The sequence below is a fragment of the Mastomys coucha genome, unplaced genomic scaffold, assembly GCF_008632895.1.
Source record: "Mastomys coucha isolate ucsf_1 unplaced genomic scaffold, UCSF_Mcou_1 pScaffold18, whole genome shotgun sequence".
In the NCBI taxonomy this organism is placed as follows: Eukaryota; Metazoa; Chordata; class Mammalia; order Rodentia; family Muridae; genus Mastomys; species Mastomys coucha.
The window spans coordinates 32,592,492-32,614,546 of record NW_022196900.1 but is presented as its reverse complement, the minus strand read 5'-3'; the positions used below and the strand labels follow the sequence as shown (position 1 = coordinate 32,614,546).

Genomic DNA, 22,055 nt, shown 5'->3' with positions numbered 1-22,055 from the left:
TAGTAATAAAGGCAGTATTAAGCATAGACAGAAAATGATGAAATAATAAAGGCTTTTTTACTGATAACTTTATTTCCTTCTTCCCTCTTAATCTGCCTTTCTCCCCTACTCTTTTGCTCTGCTCTTCTTTTTCTTTGTTTCCAGGTTTTAAGTTTGTTTTTCTTTTTTTAGCTAAGCAGAGACTTTTCCTGCTTTATTTATATAGAGGCTATACAGCTATTCAGGGCTATGTGCTCAGCAAGGTCTTGGCCATTTGGTGACACCACATTTTCTCTACATGTCATGACTTGTCACACACTAGACCGAGTTCTGCCATTACTTATATTTCACGGTTTATTTACTTTTTTGAGATAATGAATGTTAAAGTCTTTTTGGAAATTAATTAAAACCATTTTATTTTAAACATCAATTCTCTGTGAAGACTGTACTTAGTAGGAAATATATTTTAGACATTGTATCTGGTATAAGCATAATGAACTTTTTGAGCAGGTTTTTAATCTATAATTTTCATTTACTTAAAAAAAATTCAGTTTAGCCGGGTGGTGGTGGTGCACACCTTTAATCCCAGCACTTGGGAGGCAGAGGCAGGTGGATTTCTGAGTTCAAGGCCAGCCTGGTCTACAGAGTGAGTTCCAGGGCAGCCAGGGCTACACAGAGAAACCCTGTCTCGAAAAACCAAAAAAAAAAAAAAAAAGGGTTCAGTTTATTTTGACATTTTTTTCTCCTAGTTTCTCTCAGATCTTCCTGGTTTTCCTACCCATCCAACTTTATGTTCTCTCTTTCAAAGAAAAAATAACAACAAAACAAGCACAAGACCAACTAAAGAAGCACCATCATGGTGTCCATTTGGTGTTAAATGACTGCTTCTAAATATGGGTCTTACCCTGGAATATAGTTAGTATAGCGTCATTCCATTGAAGAAATATGATTTTCCTTTCCCAGCAGCTTTTATTGTTGTTTTGTTGTTCTTATTGTTATTCTTATTCTTATTATTAAAAAATTAGTGGATACACGGATACTTGAACCCCTAGGTTTGACTGGGTATGATCATATATCAGGGAGTTGGGGACGTTTGAGCCTTCTTGGTCAGGGTTGGGACTTTTTTTGCTCACTCCTGCTTCTCTTTGGTCTGGTTTTTTGTCTGGCTTGCACTTGTTCAGGTCTTGTTCATGCTGTCAGAGTTCGAATGCGTACCATTCTTCCTCTGTCTGGAAGATACTGTTTCCTTGGAGTGGTCTCCCAACTTTGGCTATTCTACTTTTTCCACTCTGCTCTTCTGCATTGATCCCTCAGCCTAGAGGGGAGGGATTTAATAAAAATATGCCATGTAAGGCTGAGTGCTCCAAGGTGTCTCACTTTTTGCAAATTGTCTAGTTGTGGGTCCCTTTGTTAATTCCCACCTACTGCAAGAAGCTTCTCATGTTCTGATCTATGGATATATCAGCATGTTATTAAGAGTTGTGTTATTGCTATATTCATTTAGTGGAAAAGATGGCTTAATTTCCAAAATAACAACAGTGTCAGGCTTGGGTTCCATCTCATGGAACAGGGAATACAATACAGTATAATACAAGAGTGGTTGGTCATGGTCTTAGTTAGGGTTTCTATTGCTGTTCATAAAACACCATGACCAAAAGCAACCTAGAGAAGAAAGGATTTATTTCAGCTCACAGCTCTATTTCGTAGACCAGCACTGAGGGAAGTCAGGGTAGAAACTAAAACTGGGTGGAAACCTGGAGGCAGGAACTGAAGCAAAGAGAAATGGTGCTTACTGGCCTGTTCCTGGTGGCTTGTTCAGCCTGCTTCTTAGAGCACTGAGGAAACCCCCAAGGTTAACACTGCACACAATGAACTGAGCCTTTCCACACCAATCATCAATCAAGAAAATGCACCATAGGTTTTTCCATAGGCACTCTGGTTGGGGCAGTTTTCCCAGTTGAGGGTTCTTCTTCCAAAATGTGTTGACATTAAAGTATCAAGTTATATCAACTTTGGAACTTTGGAACTTCAACCTTCCAGAGTTGACCCAAAAGTATCCAACATAGTTGCTTCTGTTAAATTTGCACCACTCTTGTATCCATGGGTCTGTTTTATAGGCAGGTCTCTGTTGTAGGCTGCTAGTTTGTGGCTGGATGAGATTGATAATTCCTTTTCATCTCTAGCCGTGTGTATAGTACCTTTGAACACTATACCGGTCAGTAGGACTGCTTTTATATGGGCACCAATTTCCCTTCTCCATGTTTGATGACATAAGTAAGTTGTATTTTTAGCAATAGGGTATTACTGTCAGATTGTGGAGAGTAACCAGTAGCCTTGACAGTAGTGTGCAGTGTTTGGGGGACATCTGTGGGACCCCTTTAGCCAACTTGAAAAGATGTAGCCCATTCTTGGTACTGGGAGTTTTATTAGTAGCATATGATGTCTAGCTGGGTAATATTCCCCTATCATATGATAACTCCATTTAGATTCCATTTATATATGTCTATATTTTAGGAAGCTTCTACTGTAGCAGGTCTCCATGTGGCTTTTTAAAAAGGCCTTTAGTGTTAATTATTACTCCCTGATTTCCATCTTCTACCCTGCCTTACTTACCCTTTCTCCCCATTTAATCCTTTTCTAGTTTCCCCATTATTCCTTTATGGCAGTATTCTAATTTCTCTTCCTTTGAAGATCTCCTCTATTTCTCCCTGATCCCTTTCTAGCTAACCTCTGTGGGTATTCTGAATGAAATTCACAAACCTAAAACTTAGAACTTAACATTCATATACAAGAGAAAATATACAGGAAGCATTCAATTACCTTCAAATTTCACTGCTTTTTCAAGAGTTGAATAGTATTCCATTGTGTAAAAGTACTACATTTTTATTATTATTTATATATATTTATTATATTTATTATTCATCACTTGACAGACGTTGAGGCTCTTTCCAGTTTCTGGGTACTATGAATATAGCAGCAATGAATATGAACAGGTATCTCTGTAGTAGTATATAGTTCCTTTGGGTGTGGTGTAGGTGGATCTTCAGGTAGATCTATTCTCAACATCCTGAGGAACCTCCTTACTGATTTCCATAGTGGAGCCACAAGTTTGCACTCTGAGGACTAATGTTCTCCTTTCTACAAACCTTCACTACTATTTGCTGTCATCTTGGTTTTTTTTAGTCTTGGCCATTCAGACTGGGTTATGAGGAAATCTCAAAGTAGTTTTATTTTCATTCCCCTGATGGCTAAGGAAGTTGAAGGTTTTAAAAGTGTTTCTCAGCCATTTGTGTTTCATCTTTTGAGAACTCTGTTTAGTTCTAGGTGCCATTTTAAAACTGTTGTTTTCTTGACATTCACTTTGTTGAGTTCTTTGTATATTGTAAATACTGAATACCTCTGCCATTGTATAATTCATAAGATTTTTTTTATTCAATTATCTATGTGTCTCTTTGTTCAGTTGATCTTTTACTATTCAGAAGCTTTTCAGATTCATGAGGTCTCATATATTAATTGTTGTTTTTAGTACCTGCACTGTCAGGATCTTGTTCAGACAGCCTTTTCCTGTGCCAATAATTTCAAGCCTATTTCCTACTTTCTCTTTTTATCAGGTTGAGTTTGGTCTTATGTTCAGAACTTTGATCCTTTTGGAGTTTTTTATAGGATGGTACTTTTTGGTTCTATTTTCATTTTTCTGTACACAGCTAGCAATCCAATTTGAACATCACCATTTGTTAAGATACTCTTTTATCTCCAGTATGTATTTTTAGCGTCTTTGGTCAAAGTATTAAGTTCTATTCATTGATCAACTTGTTTTTTTCCTTATTACTGCTATTGGTTTGCATTATAATTTTAAATCTGAGATGGTACATCTGGCAGTTTTGCTAAACAGCATTATTCCCCCCTCCGTGTGTCTATATGATTTAAGATTATTTTTAATATTTGTGAAGAATTTTGCTGAGAATTGCATTGAATCTATAGAAAAGTAATGTTAATCCTATGATGAAGCTTAACTGTCTTCAATTTCCTTCTTCAGTATCTTATAGTTTTTATCATACAAGTCTTTTACTTAATTTGGTTAGAGGTATTACAAGATACATTTTGAGACTATCATGAAAAATACTGTTTCTCTGATTTCTTTCCTAGTATGTTTGTCATTTGTATATAAGGTTACTGATTTGTATGTAGCAATTTTGTATGCCCACTACTTTGCTGAACATTTTTGTAAGCTAATAGAAGTTTCTTGGAGGTGTCTTTAGAATCTTTTATGTATAAAATGCTGCTGTGTACAAATAAGGACTTCTCCCCACTCCCTTTATCTCTTTTAGTTGTCTTATTGCTCTAGCTAAGACTTAGGACACTGTATTGAACAGGTGTGGAGAAAAGGGACTTCCTTGTCAGGTTTGTGATTTTAGTAGGCTTTGGGTTTCTCTCTGTTTAGAATGTTGGCTGAGGACTTGGTGTAATTTGTCTTTGTCATGTTTCAATGCATCTCTTTGTATACCTTGTTACTCTACGACCTTTTGTCATGAAGGAATGTATGCTTTTATCAAAGGCCTTTGATGAGTGGAGGATATAAGTTAACATAAAGTAGTGGGTTGTATGACATTTTTGTGCATATGTATTATTATACATTGTAAATTCATCCCATTAGCTACTCTCACTCACTCTTGCCTCATCTTTCCCCTTCAACTAGCCCCCTAATTTTGTCTTACTCTTGAAGGTCCCATTAACCTCTCCACATCTTGCAAAATCTCTTCTTTTTGGATCATGATTCTCTTTGTATTCTTGTACACACGCGTGCGTTTGTACGCGCGCGCACACACACACACACACACACACACACACACGAGCATGCACACTCTTTACTGTAGATGTTGCAATTTCATTTATCATTATGGTTGCATAAAATTCTATTGTGTGTATAGACCATATTTTCTTTTATCTGTTCCTCTGTTTTGATAGACACCTAAGCTGGTTCTACTTCCTGGTAATTGTGAATGAATAGTGAAATTATTGACTTATCTAAGAGTAATATAGCTGGTACTTCATGCCGTACTTCTATTTTCAGGGTTTTTTGGAATCTCCACACTTCTGTAGCGGTTTCACCAGTTTGCATTTGCATCAGCAATGTGTAGTGAACAGGAAAAAGCAAGGCTGTGTCAGTACCCTCTTCTGCTTTTGTCCTTTACATCTTTGAAAGCCAGAGTGCCTTGATATGGTTTTGAGTGAGCTTGCTGTAACTGTAAAAATGTCCTGTAATAGTAATACGTTGAGAGTTCTCAATGAGAAGGTATTAGGGGCTTTCAAACTCCAGATTGAAGTGACAGTATAATCTAAACCATGTAGATTTTTCTGACTCAAATACTCCTTATTTTTATTTAAATGAAATTTTTATTTTAATTAAAAATTATGTATATTTTGCCAGTATGTGTGCCTGTGCACTGTGTGTGCCTGGTACCCACAGAGGCTAAAGGAGGGCATGAGAGATGGAGTTGCAGCTCATTGTGAACCATTATGTGGGTGCCAGGAATGGAACCTGGGTCCCCTGGGAGAGCAGCCATTTCTCCAGCCCCATAATTATCTTTTAAGGAACCAAAAGACTTGCACTTATGCCTATTCTGTAGGGAGCTCTGGTATCTACAGTTTATTTCCAGGTAATTATTGGTAACATGGCTTAAGGAACAATTTTCTGTCTCCAGGAGTAAGATTTAAAGAGTCAGGTTTCACCTTCTGAACTGATTGGGAGGTGTTCTAAACATGTGTGTGGCTTTGTCTTTGTAGACTGAAATCGCCAAGAGATTGAATACCATTTGTGCACAAGTCATCCCATTTCTGTCTCAGGAAGTAAGTAAAATGTTCAGCTGTTAAAGTGCAATTATGTTGCTTCTCTGTTTGCAAATTAGCCACTTTTAAGATGTTAATTTTATCACTGGGAACAAGTGTGAAGAACATCTGTTACATCTCAAATGTGTCAACCCTGCCATTCTGTCTAAGGCGTCCAAGGGCAGGCTGCTGGAGGGGTGACAGCATCTCAACCCCAAATTATTAGTATATTTTGAAAACTGGAAAGTGACCATGAAACATAAAGAAAGCTCACCCGCCCCCCCCACCCCCAGTGTTTGTGTGTGTGTGTGTGTGTGTGTGTGTGTCACTGTGGTTTGGAACTCCTTGTGTAGAATAAGCTGGCCTTAAATTCACAAAGAACTGTCTGCCCCTTTCTCAGAGCCACCACTGCTGGCTAGGCATGTGTTTGAGTAAAATGTGCTTGATTCAGGTACCCATTTCTGTTTTCTTGAGCTGACTTGAAAGCCACTGCATTGAGGTTGATCTACATGAAAGCAGGGACTTCATATATAGTCAAGATTCATTCCATGGAGAGCATAGGTGATAATCATAAGAATAAAATGAGTATTCATATCATGTTGATTCACAGAGTAATAGGCATAGATAAGCCATGTAGTTTGAGTTTATGTTAATATGTTCAGAGGGTGTCCTTCATAGGCATATTGGAGATTAAGTCAGCATTATATTTCAGTTTTGCTTTGAAAGTGTTATCTTCTTTTCAGTACAGAGGAATAATGTTTTCAATATGTAAAGATAAACGTATGGTGACACAGGGGAGGCCCAGCTTTGGGGAGGTTAGAGTGTGGATTTGGCTGTAGAGCACCCTGAGCTCCCTACTGATTGGTTGCCAGTTTTCAGTGAGCCTAGCCTCTACTAGTCTCCTCAAATTAACTGTGGCTATATTTTAATTATGTGTAGAGTTGGAGACTGGACAAGGTGAGTTCCCATTCTTTAAATTGAAAACAGAGCTTTCTCCTTGGAGTGTTACACCAAAAGGCTAAGATAAATATTGGGAAATTTTCTAGTTTTTAAAAAAATACTGCTGATGCATCGAGATTTTTTTTTTTATTTTTAATCAGAGAAAACACAGACTGACTGGTCCCATTTTAAGTTTCAAGAGAGAATTTTGAATAAATGTCACGTGCACAAACACACCACTGTAAACTAGGACAGTCCTCCATGCCCTGTTTTTGTATCTAAAGACAGATCATCGTTGTTGTTGTCCACTCTGATATTTACCACCCCACTAGGAGTTTAGTGGGGCCTGGAACCCTTCAGAAATAAAGGGAGCACCACATCACATTGTCCTTCCTTTGTGTTCTCAAAAGTGACTCTTGCATGATGACCACCTTTTGGTCTTTGTTGTCAGAATGAACAGGGAAATTCTTAGCTGTTGCTAACACTTTTTTCTCCTTGTTTTCAAAGCATCAACAACAGGTGGCCCAGGCTGTGGAACGTGCCAAACAGGTGACCATGGCAGAGTTGAATGCCATCATCGGGGTACGTGGCCTACCAGGTCTACCTCCTACAGTGTGTATCACCAGCTTTCATTTCTTTATGGTTTGATGGCATAGCACACAACTAAGTTTGTGTAACTTTGAGATGACTTACTTGATAAATGAGGGAGGGTGAAGGGGGTTGTGTGGAGATGTGTAGGGAAGAGGATGGAGTAGCACAAGAATGATGAGAGGAGAATACTAGAAGAGGGAGGAAATAACTCCTAAATGGAGAAGTAGAGAAGTCTATCCTGTGATCCTTGCTGCTAGTGGGATAAAAGCTTTAGATCACTTTCTAAACACTTTCTTCACTTTTTTCTGTCTAGTGCCATTCTACCACAATGAGGTCAATATAGGACTCTGACTTATTCTCAAGTAGCTCTTGCCTTTTGCTTTCTAGGCACTGGAACCTGTGTAATTGTTTGATTCTTCTCTTTCTTGTTCCCCTTTCATGAATTTTAAAGTGGCATGCCAATGAAAAACTCCCTCGCCAGGAAGGAGTGTTAATTGTCTGCCCTAGTGCTCTGTGGCTTTTCAGGGTTCATGTCTCTGGAGTTTAGCCATCTCTTCTTGCTGGTGAAGTTGGTTTCTCTTGTCAGTCACAAGTTATTTGTTCTGCAATAAGGGATCTAGTGAGCCAGGCATTCTGTCTCTTCCTTTGCTGGAGCTCAGCTCCACCCACTGTAGGACCTAAGGTGGTTCTTAGGTGCTCTGCTCCTTTTAGATTAAAGGGAAGAAGTTGCTGAAATGGAGGTGGGGTCCTTTATTTTATTCCTCAAATGAATTCAAAATCACTCATTTATCAATTTATGTTAATTGCTTGTGAGAAGATGCCCTGCTGGTCTTTATAGTTCCCTCAGACACTTTGTAATGATAATTAGACATGCTGCTATAGGGATTAAGAGTGCCATAGTCCAGTGCTGTGACAGACAATGGAACCAGTTAATCTATCAAGGTTTAAAATTACATCCCCACTGGAGATGGGAAAAACACAAGAGCCAAGGAGGATTAAAGAATGAGCCCCAGCTTGAAAACCCTCCTTTCATCAGTTTCTCAATTGCAGATCTGCAGTTGGGGTGCCTGTGGTAAGCTATTGGCAGTCAATTAGGTGAAATAAACTGGGAGGGTGACCTTCATTTCCTTTTAATAGCTTTTTCCTCCGTGAACCGGGGAGCTTCAGTGGATTTTCAGCTTAGATTTTATTCAAGCCGCTTTATTGCACTTGACAGCTTAGCTCTGCATAAACAGTTCTCGCTCCTCCCCCAGGTCTGGGCCCTGTCTTCCCTCCCCTCCTCCCCCAGGTCTGGGCTGTCTCCCTCCCCTCCGGTATCACATTTTTGACTGTTACTTAGTGGGTTCTCTAATCACATCCAACAAAGAACACAATTATGCCTGCATTTGTCTGCTGCCTTCTCTACCCTTTTCTTCTGTAATGAATTGCTTTATTTCAGAGATCAAATCAAATATTCACTGGCATTTTTGCACATACCGTGTTTGATTAGAAGAGACTAATCGCGATTATACTTGTAGCTGGAGCTGGAACAAGGAATTTTTTTAACCAAATGAATGAGGATGGAAAAGCCTGTTTTGATTAAAAGAAAACATATGCAAAGCAGATCTCAAGGGCCCTGTTCAGCTTTGTGGGACATGTTTGTTTTCTGATAGGCTCTAAATTTTTACATGTAATTTTTCTGGTCTTTGTTTGGCAGTACTGGGGATTGAACCTGCAGCCTCACACATACTAAGAAAGTACCCTACAAGTGAGCCACATGGCCAGCTATGTGTAATTTTTCAATAGTAGAATAAATACTGGTCTGTGAGTTCTCAGAGACACTGCCCAGACCTCGAAAATCTTTCTACCTGCATTGCAAAAGGAGGAAAATGTATTAGCAACAGATATTTATAATTAATATTCATTTTGAATAGAATCAAAAAATAAAAATAGGTTATTTCAGAAGGGTGGGTGAATTATGAATTTTATTAATACCTTTAGTTTAGGAAAACATGTTGAGATTATAAAGTAAGATTAGCTTGATAGTAATAACCCAAGTTGGAGAATTGGGCCAAGAGTTAATGTATCATGGTGTGTTTAGCATTTTAGCATACACCGTTTTTAATCACTCAAATGGTGGGGTCTGTGTATTAATTTATGACAGGTTCTTTGAAAGCTTGCAATGATCAGAAATAGCCCCTGACTTTAGTTTCATGCTATTCCATATGCTTGCTCTTTGCTTGAAAAGAGTTGCATATATCCTAGGAAATCGAAGTAGCATAAAATTGGACTGACAATTCAGTGGACCTTTGCTCCCCTTCATTGTACATGCAGTGTGCCAGCCTGTCTGGCCAGAGGGGAGGAAGCTCTGAGAGACTGTTCATTCAGCAGCTGTGCAGAGAACGTGCAGCCTGTTTGCTAGCAGCTGTCAGTATTGTTCTAGGTTGGGTTAGGGTGAAGAACAATGGGAGAGGCCAAGCTCTTCATCTTCATTGACTTTCAGGCTAAGAAAAGAAAAGGTTTAGACATCTATTTTAAGTGTGAAAGATCAGGAAAGAGTACCCTTTAAAATGCAAATGGGACGAAACCCTTCCCTTCCCTTCAAGGTACTATCAAGGCTCTTATGGTTTGCTTGACATAGCTAAAGATATTTTAACAAAGTAGCCTGTGCTTGTCAAGGACACCAAACTCTTGGTAAACTCAGCTTCTGTTCTTGGCCCCTGAGTGCTCTTCCACTGGAGGAGTGGGAAAGCTCTCTTTTCTGTCCTTGTTGAGTGAGTGATGCCAGTTTCTTACCAGTATGTTAATGTTCTCTAATCTAGGAAAAATACTGAATGTTAGTTCTTTTCTACTTGCCTTCAGCCTTTAACTAGAGTACTAATATTTAAGGGAGATTTTTCAGTTAATTTTTTTTCAACTAAATTACTCAAATATTTTTGTTCCTTTTATTGGTTTGTATGTTTGATTAAGATAGATTTTACTATATAGCTCTGGCTGATTTGCAACCAGCTGTGTAGACCATATTGAACCTCACAGATATTCCTCTGCATGCCTCTGTGTTCTGAGTTACTAGGATTAAAGGTACTTGACCAACATACCTGGCCTTTTGTTGACCTGCTAAAAGCAGCTTCAATAGCAAACTTGTTGACTGGCAGAATATTAACTGCAACACTGCTTTTATTTTGTGTGTGTGTGTGTGTGTGTGTGTGTGTGTGTGTGTGTGTGTGTGTGCATGCACGCACGCCCATGTTGATTTTTCTGCTGTTTACTTGTGTTTCCCAGGTCACACTCATGCCACTAGGCTTACAGGTTAGCACTTTATCAACTGGACCACTTCTTTGGCCAACAGGACTTTTATTTCAGACTCCCCACTTTCCCCCATATAGTAGTACTATATTTATATCATTCCTTCTGACTCTTCCCCAGACTTTCTCCATCTCCACTCTTTCAAATTTATTACCTCTTTAATGAGTTCCCCTCCTATCTCCTATCTTCACACACATACGTGGTTCAAGCATACATATGCACACATACAGTAGATACCCTATGGAGTCCATTTCATGTTTCTCATATGTGCTTAGGTATAACCACTTGGGATTATATAACCTACTAGGGAGCTTGTTCCTGGAAAAGACAAGTTATCACTTTTAGTACCCAGTAACTGTATCTCTCCATCCAAGGATGAATGAGGCCTGGTGAGATTTCCCCATCTACATTGAGAGGCCAACTGGTGTCATTGTGCAGGTCTTATTTTAGGCAGTCATATTGCTGATATTTCATGGATGCAGCTTCCTGTCATATGCCTGTAAAGCTAACAAAGGACAGTGCTGTCCTCCATTGCAAGATAACATCAAGGGTACAATACTGGCACAGATGGCTTGGCAGTAGCCAAGTACTATCTAAGTGAACTTAAGGCTTACTGTATAGAAGGGAATCCATGCCCATACTGTAAACCCAGAGAACTACCTATGGTTAGTGAGATCATAGACCTTAGGAGAACCTACTACTGCCTCTTTCTCAATCAGTATAATTTCCCAACTCTATTCATATATCCTTATAGTTACTAAGAAGGACTAGCTCTCACCCTACATCAAAGACTCTTTTCTTTTCTTTACTGTTTTCTTTTTTTTTTTTTTCCCCCAGCAAATGGAGGCCATTTTAGTGCAGAGATTGTTTCAATTGTACCAACTGATTTCATACAAAACCACTAGTAGAAAAGAATGCATTGTGGAAAAGGGAAGTCTCATTCATTTGAGGCCTTGTTCTTGTAGAGCCATATTGATGCCTACAGCAATATTAAAACTTTTTCCTTTTTTTTTAAACTTGGAATTTTACTAAAAACCAAACCTAAAATCGTCTGTTTACTATAGTGAATGCCTTATTAGTTGGGGTGGCTAATGGCTATCTGAAACAGGAAATTAAAGACCTTCAGAGTGAGTCCATGTTCTACATGAGACTGGACCTAAAGCTCCTTTCAACCTGCTCAACTTCTGTTGATTGGGATTTCAAATAAATATTTTTTAATCAAGTTATATCACAAAATTAATGTGGATGGCCATAGTAGTGGCTACACAACTGCATCAAATCATGTCTCTCACCCACACTTAATATATATATATGTCTTCTATGAAGTGAAAAGCATACATTTGAAATGTCTAGCCTGATCTCTTAACACAGCACCTGTATATATCAAGTAGCTATACTTCACAAGGGGTAGGTAGTTTCTGTCTCCCATTATGTTCTTTAAACTTCCCTGCTTGCTGAAAGAAAATAATTGGGTTTTGAGTGAAAATAATTTAATAATAAAAGCTGAGTGCCCTTTTGTTTTTAATTTAAAGAAATTTAATTTAATAAAAATCAGTAGTTTATTTTTGACCACCTGTTGTATAATTTTCTGGTGATGGATTTTAGTGTCCTCATCTGTAGATATAGAAATGTATGTGTATCTGCAGATATACATAACTTCATACCCTTTGAAGGCCTGAGACTAGCTGGAAGCCTACCTAGCATGTGATCTAGCTGCCTTGTTTTGTGGATGTAGTTGCCTAACTTCTTAGGTATGGCCTTGTATACATGGTTTCTGCAGGTTGCTTTGTCACCTCATTGGCCTTTTTATGAGTTTCTTGTGCTTCCCGAGTGTATTGTCTTATGATTCAGTAGGAAAAAGCACTGCCATTTTCCTCCCCTCCAGTTCATTTCTGCAAACATAGGGCCTAGAATGTGCCACACATGCCTTTTACTGCTGAGCTAGCACTCCAGCCTTCTGTTTAGGTGTACGTACTCTGACGTTCAAATGGGAGGACAGATGGAGGTATAGTTAGGACAGACCATGTTGGTTTTCATACTCAAGAGTACCCTAATACCCTGCCTTTGTGATTTTAAGAGGTACAGTAGAGATTATCTTTCCTGTCTACAAAATGCTAGCTCTTTTGGTAGTGGCCTCATTGTTGACTATATAAGAAAATTTGAACAGTTTTCTATACTAGTATCTGAACTCTGGAACTCAAGAAATTTGGGGCTAATCTGGGGAATCTTAGTTTTCTTTGTAATCTATTTGGATACGGTGTGACTTATTTTTCATGCATATATCTTCTATGAAGACCAGGATGGTTTCTGTTATTGGTTAGATTTCTACATTCCTGCTTCATATGCAAACTTAGACTTCTCTATACTTTAAACCAACTTTGTATGAAACAAAAAAAGCTTAGATTATTGTGTATTTGATAGCTGTGGAATGTGTGTGTGTATAGGATGCTTGTGTGTCTGCCCAGGGAGGGGACTATATGCATAAAATAATCAATTATAGATGTAAGAAGCACTGCGCTGTTGCATGAGATGATTGGTTCAAGGATTAGCAAACTGTTGGATTATGTTCCTTTAGCTATAGATGTTGGTTCTCGATGAGATTGTAGTGTTTGAAGTTTAAAGAGGATGAGCTTCTTATTCTTAGGTCTGTGCAACTAATGCCAGGAAAGCCCATCTTTAATCCAGCCTTACATGCCTTTCTAGAAGAGTGAGTATCCTGCTATTTGGAGACCACAAAGGTACCATAGACATGGATCTTGTTTCAAAGACTTAAACCTTAAGTTCCAATAGTCTAGAAAGTCCTACTATGTTCTGCCCCCATTTCTTCTTTCATAAAATGGTCTCACGGTACAGCCCAGGCTGACCTGAAACTCAAATCCAACTGATTGAGCTTTCCTCATTCAAGGATTATAGATGTACATACCACTACATCCAGGTAGAAAATCCTTTTTTCTGTATATCCTGTTTCTCCTTGTTAAGTCAGTCTGATTTTGATGTTATTTTTTTTTAATAGAATACTACCTAGTATCTCACATAGATATGGAGCTTGGTCTTGATGTCAGGATATTTCCATAAATGTCTTGATTTTCCCACAGGTAATGTGCATTGTAGTAACTAGAAATGTTGCTGATACTTTTATTTAGTTTACCTGCCAGGTGCTAAGATGTGAATTTTAGTTGATTCCTTGCTTTCATACTTACACATAGGTGTTTTTAAGAGGGAGAAACTGCTCCATATAATATAGGATATCACATTTTATAGGTAAAGCATGGTGTATGAGGTTTTTTTATATTAAGATGCAGTTCATGTTAAATTGACTCTAAGTCATACAGTTCGTTGGTTAGTGTATTTAACCATCACTGTCTCATTCTAAAATGTATTTGTCATCACTGAAAGAAACCCCATGTCTATTATCATTGACTTCCCAATGTCCTCTTTTCTAAAACTAGCTTGAAAATATAAATAAATTCATACACTATATAGCCATTCCTATTTGGTTGACTTTACATAGGACTATGTTTTCAAGGTTTTCCTTCCTTCTAGCTAAGTATCCCTAAGTGGGCTGTGAATTGCTATGTAGACCAGGCTGGCTACAAACTCACAGGGATTTTCCTGCTTATTATGCCTCTGGGATGTTGGGAGTAAAGATACAAGCTCTGATACTCAGATATGTTTTGAGACAGGGTCTGTGTAGCTGAGAATGAACTTGTGAGACTTGGATCACAGTCCTCTGAGTGCTAGGATCGTAGCCATGCTCTGCTGTGGCCCCTATGCCTTACTGGGGATCACCTCCAGGGCTAAATGTACATTAGGGAAATGCTCTACCAAGTGAATTAGAGTTGGTATTTTCAGTTAGTTTTATTAAGGAATAATAACATGGCATGTATTTATCCCCTTTATTTGTCTCTTTGTAAGTTCAGTAGATGGTCAGGTTGTGTCTATTTGGTGGCTGTTTGGGGTAATCCTGCTGTGAATTATTCCCAGGAGTTGATTTCTATCCTTTTACCATATGTGTCCCTAGGATAGGACTCAGTTCTTCAGGCTTGGCAGCAGGAGAGTATCTCTGGTCCATTTGTAAGTTTTTAATGCAGATTTTTTTTCTTCTGTTGGGAGTAAACCTAGGAATGGAATTTGTAGGTCATTAGGTAGCTTTATCTTTAATTCCCAACATTCTTTCTATTTCCCAAGTGCCTATACCATTTTACATCTCCAGTGGCATGTGGTATATGGATTCCAGTTTCTGTCCCATACATTTTCATACGTTGTGTACTTTGTAGAGTCTAGCCACTCTGAGTGTAAAGAGGTAGCTCCTTTCTGGTTTTTGAAATGAATCTACTAACATGGTTTTTAAAAGTGTTCTAGCCGGGTGGTGGTGATGGCACACGCCTTTAATCCCAGCACTTGAGGCAGAGGCAGGCAGATTTCTGAGTTTAAGGCCAGCCTGGTCTACAGAGTGAGTTCCAGGACAGCCAGGGCTGCACAGAGAAACCCTGTCTCGAAGAAACAAGAACAACAACAAAAAAATGTGTTCTAATTCAGACCCTTTAAGTACTAGAGATCAGACATAAGTCAGGCAGTGAAGGTAGGATAGATAATGTACTTGCTGGACAAGTGTGTTGGCCTCAGCAAAATTCAGAAAGAGTAAAGATGGCAAGTATTCAGAGGTGTAGCTGTTTCTTACTGATCCCCTTTTGGATTTCAGCCTTTTTTTTGCCTTTTCAGCTTTGTTGGAGCACTATTGACTAATAGAAATTCTATTTAAGAAGTATAACTTAATGTTTTGATTATATTATCACAATCAAGAAGATGAACATGTTAATCATCTCATAGTCTAATCTCTATATAGATGTGTGTGGATGTGTGTGTGTGTGTGTGTGTTTGTGTGTGTGTGCACTTAAGATCTCTTAGCAAATTTTAAATATACAACATGGTATACACACAACCCTTGGCCACCATGCCTTACCTTAGATTTCCAGAAGTTATCATATATAAATTGAAACTTTGAATCATTTGATCATCATCTATTTTATCCAACTCCTAGTAACTACTTTTCATTCTATTCTGTTCTTCTCTTAGAATCTAGACCCAAGTTGGGCCTGGTGGTATAGATTGATTGTTAAGAGTACTTGTCTAGAACTCATGAAGCTCTGAATTTGATCCCTAATACCTCTGTAAATTGTGTATAGTGGAAAATATCTTAAATTCTAGAAGTCAGGGTTATCTTAGCTACATAATGAGTTGGAACCCCACCTCCACCCCCCACTCCCACCCCACCCCCACCCCCAGCTACCCAAGGCCTTGGATTAACAGTGATAACAGCAAAGCACATGCAATGGCTATTGGGATGATACTGCAGTGACCATGTGAGTGCAGATGTCTCTTTGAGACAATTTTATTTCCTTCAGATATATATCTACAGTAGGATTGCTGCATCACTTGGTAGTTTTGTTTTGAATTTTTTCTTTTTCTTTTTTAGAAGCTATCTGGTGTTTTCTGTAACACTATTGGTAGTTAAAGTTCCCAGAAACAGTATTTCAATTTTTGCTATACCTTTTACTAAAACTTGCCTAGTTTCCTTTGATATTACCACCCTGAAAGGCATCTCAGTGTTTTCTGAATGACCACTGATGACCAATGATGCATTTTGATATTTCCTTGATGTGGCCTATCTTTCCAGAATTCCTTTTGTCTGTTTAATTTGTCATTTCCTGTTGCTGAGTTCAGATTATGGTTTGCAGATATTTTCTCCTATTTCTTAGATTGTCCATGTGTTACTTTCTGGGCCTTTTAGTGCATTGCTATTTTATCTTCGTTTATTTCAAGTGGCTGGAGAATTCTTGGTTCCAGTAAGCAGCTGCTTTCAGTTTGTCACATTTGTCTCTCTTGGAGAAAGAGGCCCCTCATGTTAGGAGGTTTTCAGACAGCTCTTCAGACAGCTCTTGGCCTTGAGGTCCATGCTGCCAGCCAAACTTCTCAGTTGATCATTCAGGGAGCCACTTTCTTCTGTTCTCCAGACCCCCAAGATAAGAACCGAAGCTGCTTGTCTTTGCAAAAACAGCTGTACACACTGTTTTTCTTGTGTCGATATGTAGTATAAACCTGTAAGTATTAACTGAGAAGTCCTAATTTTTTGAAAAAAATTCTAATGCCTGTATGGAGTGTGAATTAAGCCATCTTTGTTGTCATGTTGAAAACAAGTGACATGACATTTGGATCTGTGGAGGACAGGTGCATAAAAGTTTTCTAAATGACAGAACTGTTGTTTGTCTGTCTAGCAATGCCAGCATTGTGTTTGACCTAAGGCACATTTTTAAATGATGTTGCTGCTTTTTGCTTTGGAAAAGAGTGATATATACCAGAATGTCTTAGGAAACTTTGAAAGTGTTCTTTTAGTAACAGATGGACTGAGGTGTGGGCTGCCCCTCTAAAGTTAACTGATTCTGATGTGAGCCTTCTATTTAAAATAAATGTTTTATTTATTTTTAAGATTTCTGCTTTTCCAATATTATCTGCTTTTGGAAGGAAGGCCAATGCTGTGTCTGGGAACTTGCTTCTCCTTTAAAAGTCTCCTTGAAGGAGAGCAGGGATATAGGAACATTGAGAAGTAACATTGAGAGAAGCTATGCTCAGGAAGTCTAAGAACAAGCTTGTAGTTGTCACTGCCCTTAGGCTCCATGGTAAAGGTGGATTTGTGACTGAGTACATGGAATTGGGTGATCTCAACAGCATTTGTCCTGGCTGACCTTGGAGAAAAACAAAGTTGTCTTTGGAGGAAGTTGCCTTCTTCCTCCTTTGTGCTATGAACATGAACCTGACCTTTTTTTTTTTTTTTTTTTTTTTTTAAGGAAGCAGAGAGGATTTTAGTGCTTGAGGCTGTGAGCCCTGTGTCATATTTGAGCCTATGCATCCTACCTAAGAGTTGTGGCTTCAGCTGGGATAATAAACATGAGTGTGTTACCTTGGCCCCTGAGGCAGAGGGAGTTGCAAACTCAAGTTTCCAGTAGCCTAGAACATCTAGATGGCTGCGACCCATCTCTTTGTTCCTCACTTTTAGTACTTTTTAATGACATACTTGCTATTTTGCTATTAAATTTATATAATTTATCAAAATGTTTTTGTTAAAGGAAAAAAGACCTTGTACGTTTCCTGAGCCAAAGATGAGCCCAGTTACCTCTAAGTGACAGACATCTGTTTTTGCAGGGCCTGGAGAACAGGACAGGGTAGGAGTGGAAGTTCTCTGGGGCAGTTATTTTGTTGAATATTCCCATTGATAGTGATTACCCTAACTCTTCAGTTTCAACACATACAGCTCCTTGACAACCGTGACAAAGTTTAGGCTTGCATAAGCTCAGCCCAGCTTTCTAGTTTTTTTTTTTTTTTTTTCTGGAAGTTACCTTGGAATTTGGGGGCAGGGTGGTAAGTTTTATCCATGGGTACCTAGATAAATGTTCCATGTCACAGACTGGCTGCCAACTAAAATCCTGTCTCTGAGGTGCTCAGCCAGTGGTTCCATCATGCAAGTTTGTAGAGGGCTAAGAGGGGTGTCATGCTGTGCTTGTCTGTTCTGCTCTGTGCAGTCTCTTTTTCTCTAATCAGAGCTGTGCCTAATGACCCGAGGCGGGCTTGTGTTCGCTTCACTGCTTCTCCGAAGCTGGACGTGGCTCGTGCTGGAGATGTAATGATAGTAATTGCTAGTAGGGCAGACCTGCTCTTCATCCTCCTCCAAGCACATTTCTTATGGCAGGTGTCTCATTCCTAATTAAGTGCTAATGAGCATGCCTAGCGGACCGAGATGCTGCTGCCAGCTTCTTCAGTTTTATGTCTCACTGTTGCTGAGCTCTTAAAAGGTGACAGAGCAAGAATTAGTGTCTTTTGGATGACAGGAAGGTGATTTTACATGTAAAGAAACTGATTGTGATCTCAAGTGGAGAGAGTAATTTATAAATACTTTCCAAGAACATTATTAATGCTGTCTGTTTTGGCCTCACCCCTGTTTTCCATTTACCCCTCTAATTAAAACTAATTCTCTTAGGAGATGAGATGAAGGTGGACTACTAAAGCTTTTTAAAGGTTCTGGGAGAAAAATTTACTGTAAAAATCACTGATTTTCATTGTTTAAGACATTGCTTTATGTTTACTTTTGAGGGTACGAAGCACATCTGAATTGGAATTAAAAATGAATTTCTGGTGTGGGTGGAAGCTACTGAACTCAGCTGTGAAGTATTCTGTGTCTTCCAATCAGGAGCGGGCAATAAACAAACAGTTCACTACTGAGAAATGAACAGGAATTAGAATCTTCAAGCACACATCTTAGAAATATATAACTGTTTTTATTGTCTCATCAGAAATAAATTCTATATTGGACGGCTGAAATACATCTAGATAGATGGTTCAGGGCCATTTCTTATATATTTGCTTATTTTAAGAGTAATATATGAGAGCAGTAGTATGGTTTTTTAAGGACAGGTTTTTAACTTTTGCAATGGATTAGGTGGTAGAGTCAGCATAGATAGCAGAACAGGTTGCAAGGAATGGGGCCCTCTAAATCTCGGCATTCAGTAGACAGTGCTTTTCCTCTCCAGGTTTCAGCCTCTCGGTCTTAACACTTTGTTCTGTTACATAGACGAGGTGTGTGGGGATGGGTTTCAGGAATGAAGTTTGGGTGAAAAGAGGTTTCCTCCAGTGGTCAGGCCCATCTCCTGCATAGTAGGGTGGTATGGGGCAGCCGTAGGGCTCACTGACACTTCCTTCACCCTAGTGAACCTCAGCAAATGCCATGGAGCTTGGTTCCTCTGAGAAATGAGGAAGTCCTTCTTAGAGAACTTGGTGAGTTAGGGACACAGTACAAGGTGTCATCCTCTTCTTGCTTTCTGGGTTTTGTGATAGTTAATGTTAGGTGAAATGTATTCATTCCATAAATAGTGTGGTTACTTCATTGTGGGGTATTTACCATATACCTTGATTAACTTTAGTCAGCTTAGGACAGTGCCAGCTTAGAGTCATTGACACACTGAAGTTTCTCCTCTGAGGCAGTTAAATCTAGATGAGATACACACAAGAATCTCTTAAAGTAACCAGACATGCCCAGTAATGAAGTTTGTTCAGGTGGCTTGCAGCAAAAAGTGGCAGGTGAAAAATCTAGGTTAGATTTGGGGATGGCCGGGGTGATTAATGAGGGCAAAAGCTTTTGATGAGTTGAAATCACTAACCTCATTTCCTCTTTCCTACCTCTGTCTCTATTTCCTTCTCTATATCCAACTGTGGTTCTTTCCTACATCTTCTGTTATATCTACTTTTCTCCTGGGTGGTTTCTCTATCACCACTACTGCCATCACTCCCTCCTCTTCTTTCTTCTGTTCCTCCTCTTCCTCTCTTCCTCTTCTTATGTTTACTTCTCTACCCCTTCCTCCTCCTCCTCCTCCTCCTCCTCCTCCTCCTCCTCCTCCTCCAACCACTGCCAACAGCAGCAGCAGTTGCAAGCTCAACATCTCTCCCATGGCCACGGACCCCCAGTACCTCTCACGCCTCACCCTTCAGGACTTCAGCCTCCTGGCATCCCGCCTCTTGGGGGCAGTGCCAGCCTTCTCGCGCTGTCTAGTGCTCTGAGTGGGCAGTCTCACTTGGCAATAAAAGATGACAAGAAGCACCATGATGCAGACCGCCACAGAGGTGAGAGGCCGGGCAAGCCGGATTAGGCTTTGCTCCCATACTCAGACAGTGCTGCAGAGCTGAGCCTCGCTGTGGAAAGCCCCAGCCCCACACAGAGAGCAAACAGTGAGATAACAGGAGCTGTGGCAAAGCTTTCCACTGACACTCAGTTCACCCTGCCACTCAGCAAGGTTTGCCTTGGGCAGCTGTGGGGTTTTCCGATCTTGCTAGCCTGCAGGCATCTTGACATCCTAGTAACTGCCTTTTTAATGCCAGTGGCCTGCACCATATTATGGAGAACTGTTAACTGCTTAATTGGGTAATTTTCAAAGAAAGTGATGTTTGTTAAATGGGGCGAAATAAGAAGTTAAATTTGAAAGTGAATGTGTTCAAATGAAAGGCTTGACAATTGCATCTGTTACTAGTTTTGTAGGCTTTAATCCTAGTATGCATTAAATATTGGGCAAATTGCACTTGACTAATTTTTGAAGAAAAGTAATTTATTCTGTCAAGAAATTAAAAATAGGCTTTGTGTATGGTTAAACTGTAAATCTTATGTTTACAAAAATACTGTAATCTTCAGGAAATCACTGTATTAGGAATGTGCAATGACTTATATAAATAAAGCCATTTTTTGAAACTGCCTGGGGCTTGTGTTCTAATTATTCCCCCCTTTTTTTATTTCTGTTCTTGCCTCTGTGTCTGAACGGGCGTGTCTGTGCATTTCTTGGTAACTTCGGGAGCAGACAGAGAGCCTGGCACGGTAAGTACCCCAGCGCCTGCTGCACATGAATGCAGACCCACTTGCTTTTCCAAGCTGTCTTCTTCGAACACAAGCACCAAGCAGACACACAGACGCCCCGCGTGTAGTGACCTGGGTTTATCAGTTTTTCTTTTTTAAAATCATTTTATTTTTGTGAGTACTTGCCCTCTCTTCTGTTTTATAACCTGGCCTTTGAGGAGAGGTGCCTGCTTTGAAAGCTGTTTGCTGCAATTCCTTACTGCTCAGTGTACAGCCCAGTGTACAGCTTAAAATTGTGTGTTATATGGAGAGTCTAGGTTGCATATAGTTTAAAAGAATATTCATTTTTGCCTTAGTTAACTATGCTATTTCAATGTAAATGGTTTGTTTTCCTTGTGAATGCATCTTAGTCGCTAGCTTTCCATATCTGTTTTCTTTGCATATTTTATTGTAGTGTAGTCTTGACCTTAAATTTACTTTACATCTTAGACTGCATCTAGTAGTAAATTCTTAAAAACCCAGAGCTTCCTAGTTAGGGCTGTGTGTTTATAGACTTCATGTGTTCACAAGCCTGAGTCACACATACTCTTTTATGTGCTGAATGCTTACACTGCATGTGACATATTTTAAAGATGCAGAAGGAGAACCTGCTCTGCTTAAAGAGGGTGGCCCACAGATTCTTCCTATTCATCCTTATTTCTGAACACAGTAATATTTTGACCATCTTTAAAGCGTGATTAAAAAAAGAAAGATATAGGACAATGAATTTTAAATCATTGCTTCCCTGTCTTTTTTCTTCCTTTCTGTCTTGAGAACTGAACCCAGGGCCTCTTGCCTGGAAGGAAAGTTCTGTATCATGGACCTAGCTCCCAGTGCTGTTTCTGTTCGTTCGTTCATTCATTCATTCATTCATTCATTCATTCATTTCTCTCTCTCCCTTTCTCTCCCTTCCTCCATCCCCCCCACTGTGTGTGTGCGCGTGTGCGTGCGCGTGTGCGTGCGTGTGTGCGTGTGCGTGCGCGTGTGCGTGCGTGCGTGCGTGCGT

General features: G+C 39.4%; 1 protein-coding gene across 7 annotated transcripts in view; it reads left to right on the top strand.

Annotated features, from left to right (window-relative positions):
- The window catches only part of Tle1 (TLE family member 1, transcriptional corepressor), a 90,723-nt gene that overhangs the window by 29,236 nt on the left and 39,432 nt on the right, over positions 1-22,055 (top strand). For 3 of the 7 annotated variants that reach the window (XM_031377674.1, XM_031377673.1, XM_031377678.1), the window contains 4 exons: positions 5,764-5,826; positions 7,252-7,356; positions 20,085-20,289; positions 21,015-21,031. In XM_031377674.1, coding sequence (XP_031233534.1) covers positions 5,764-5,826; positions 7,252-7,356; positions 20,085-20,289; positions 21,015-21,031 — 390 coding nt within the window. The remainder of the gene's footprint in view (positions 1-5,763; positions 5,827-7,251; positions 7,357-20,084; positions 20,290-21,014; positions 21,032-22,055) is intronic. The other 4 variants (XM_031377679.1, XM_031377677.1, XM_031377676.1 and 1 more) reach the window with 2 other exon arrangements.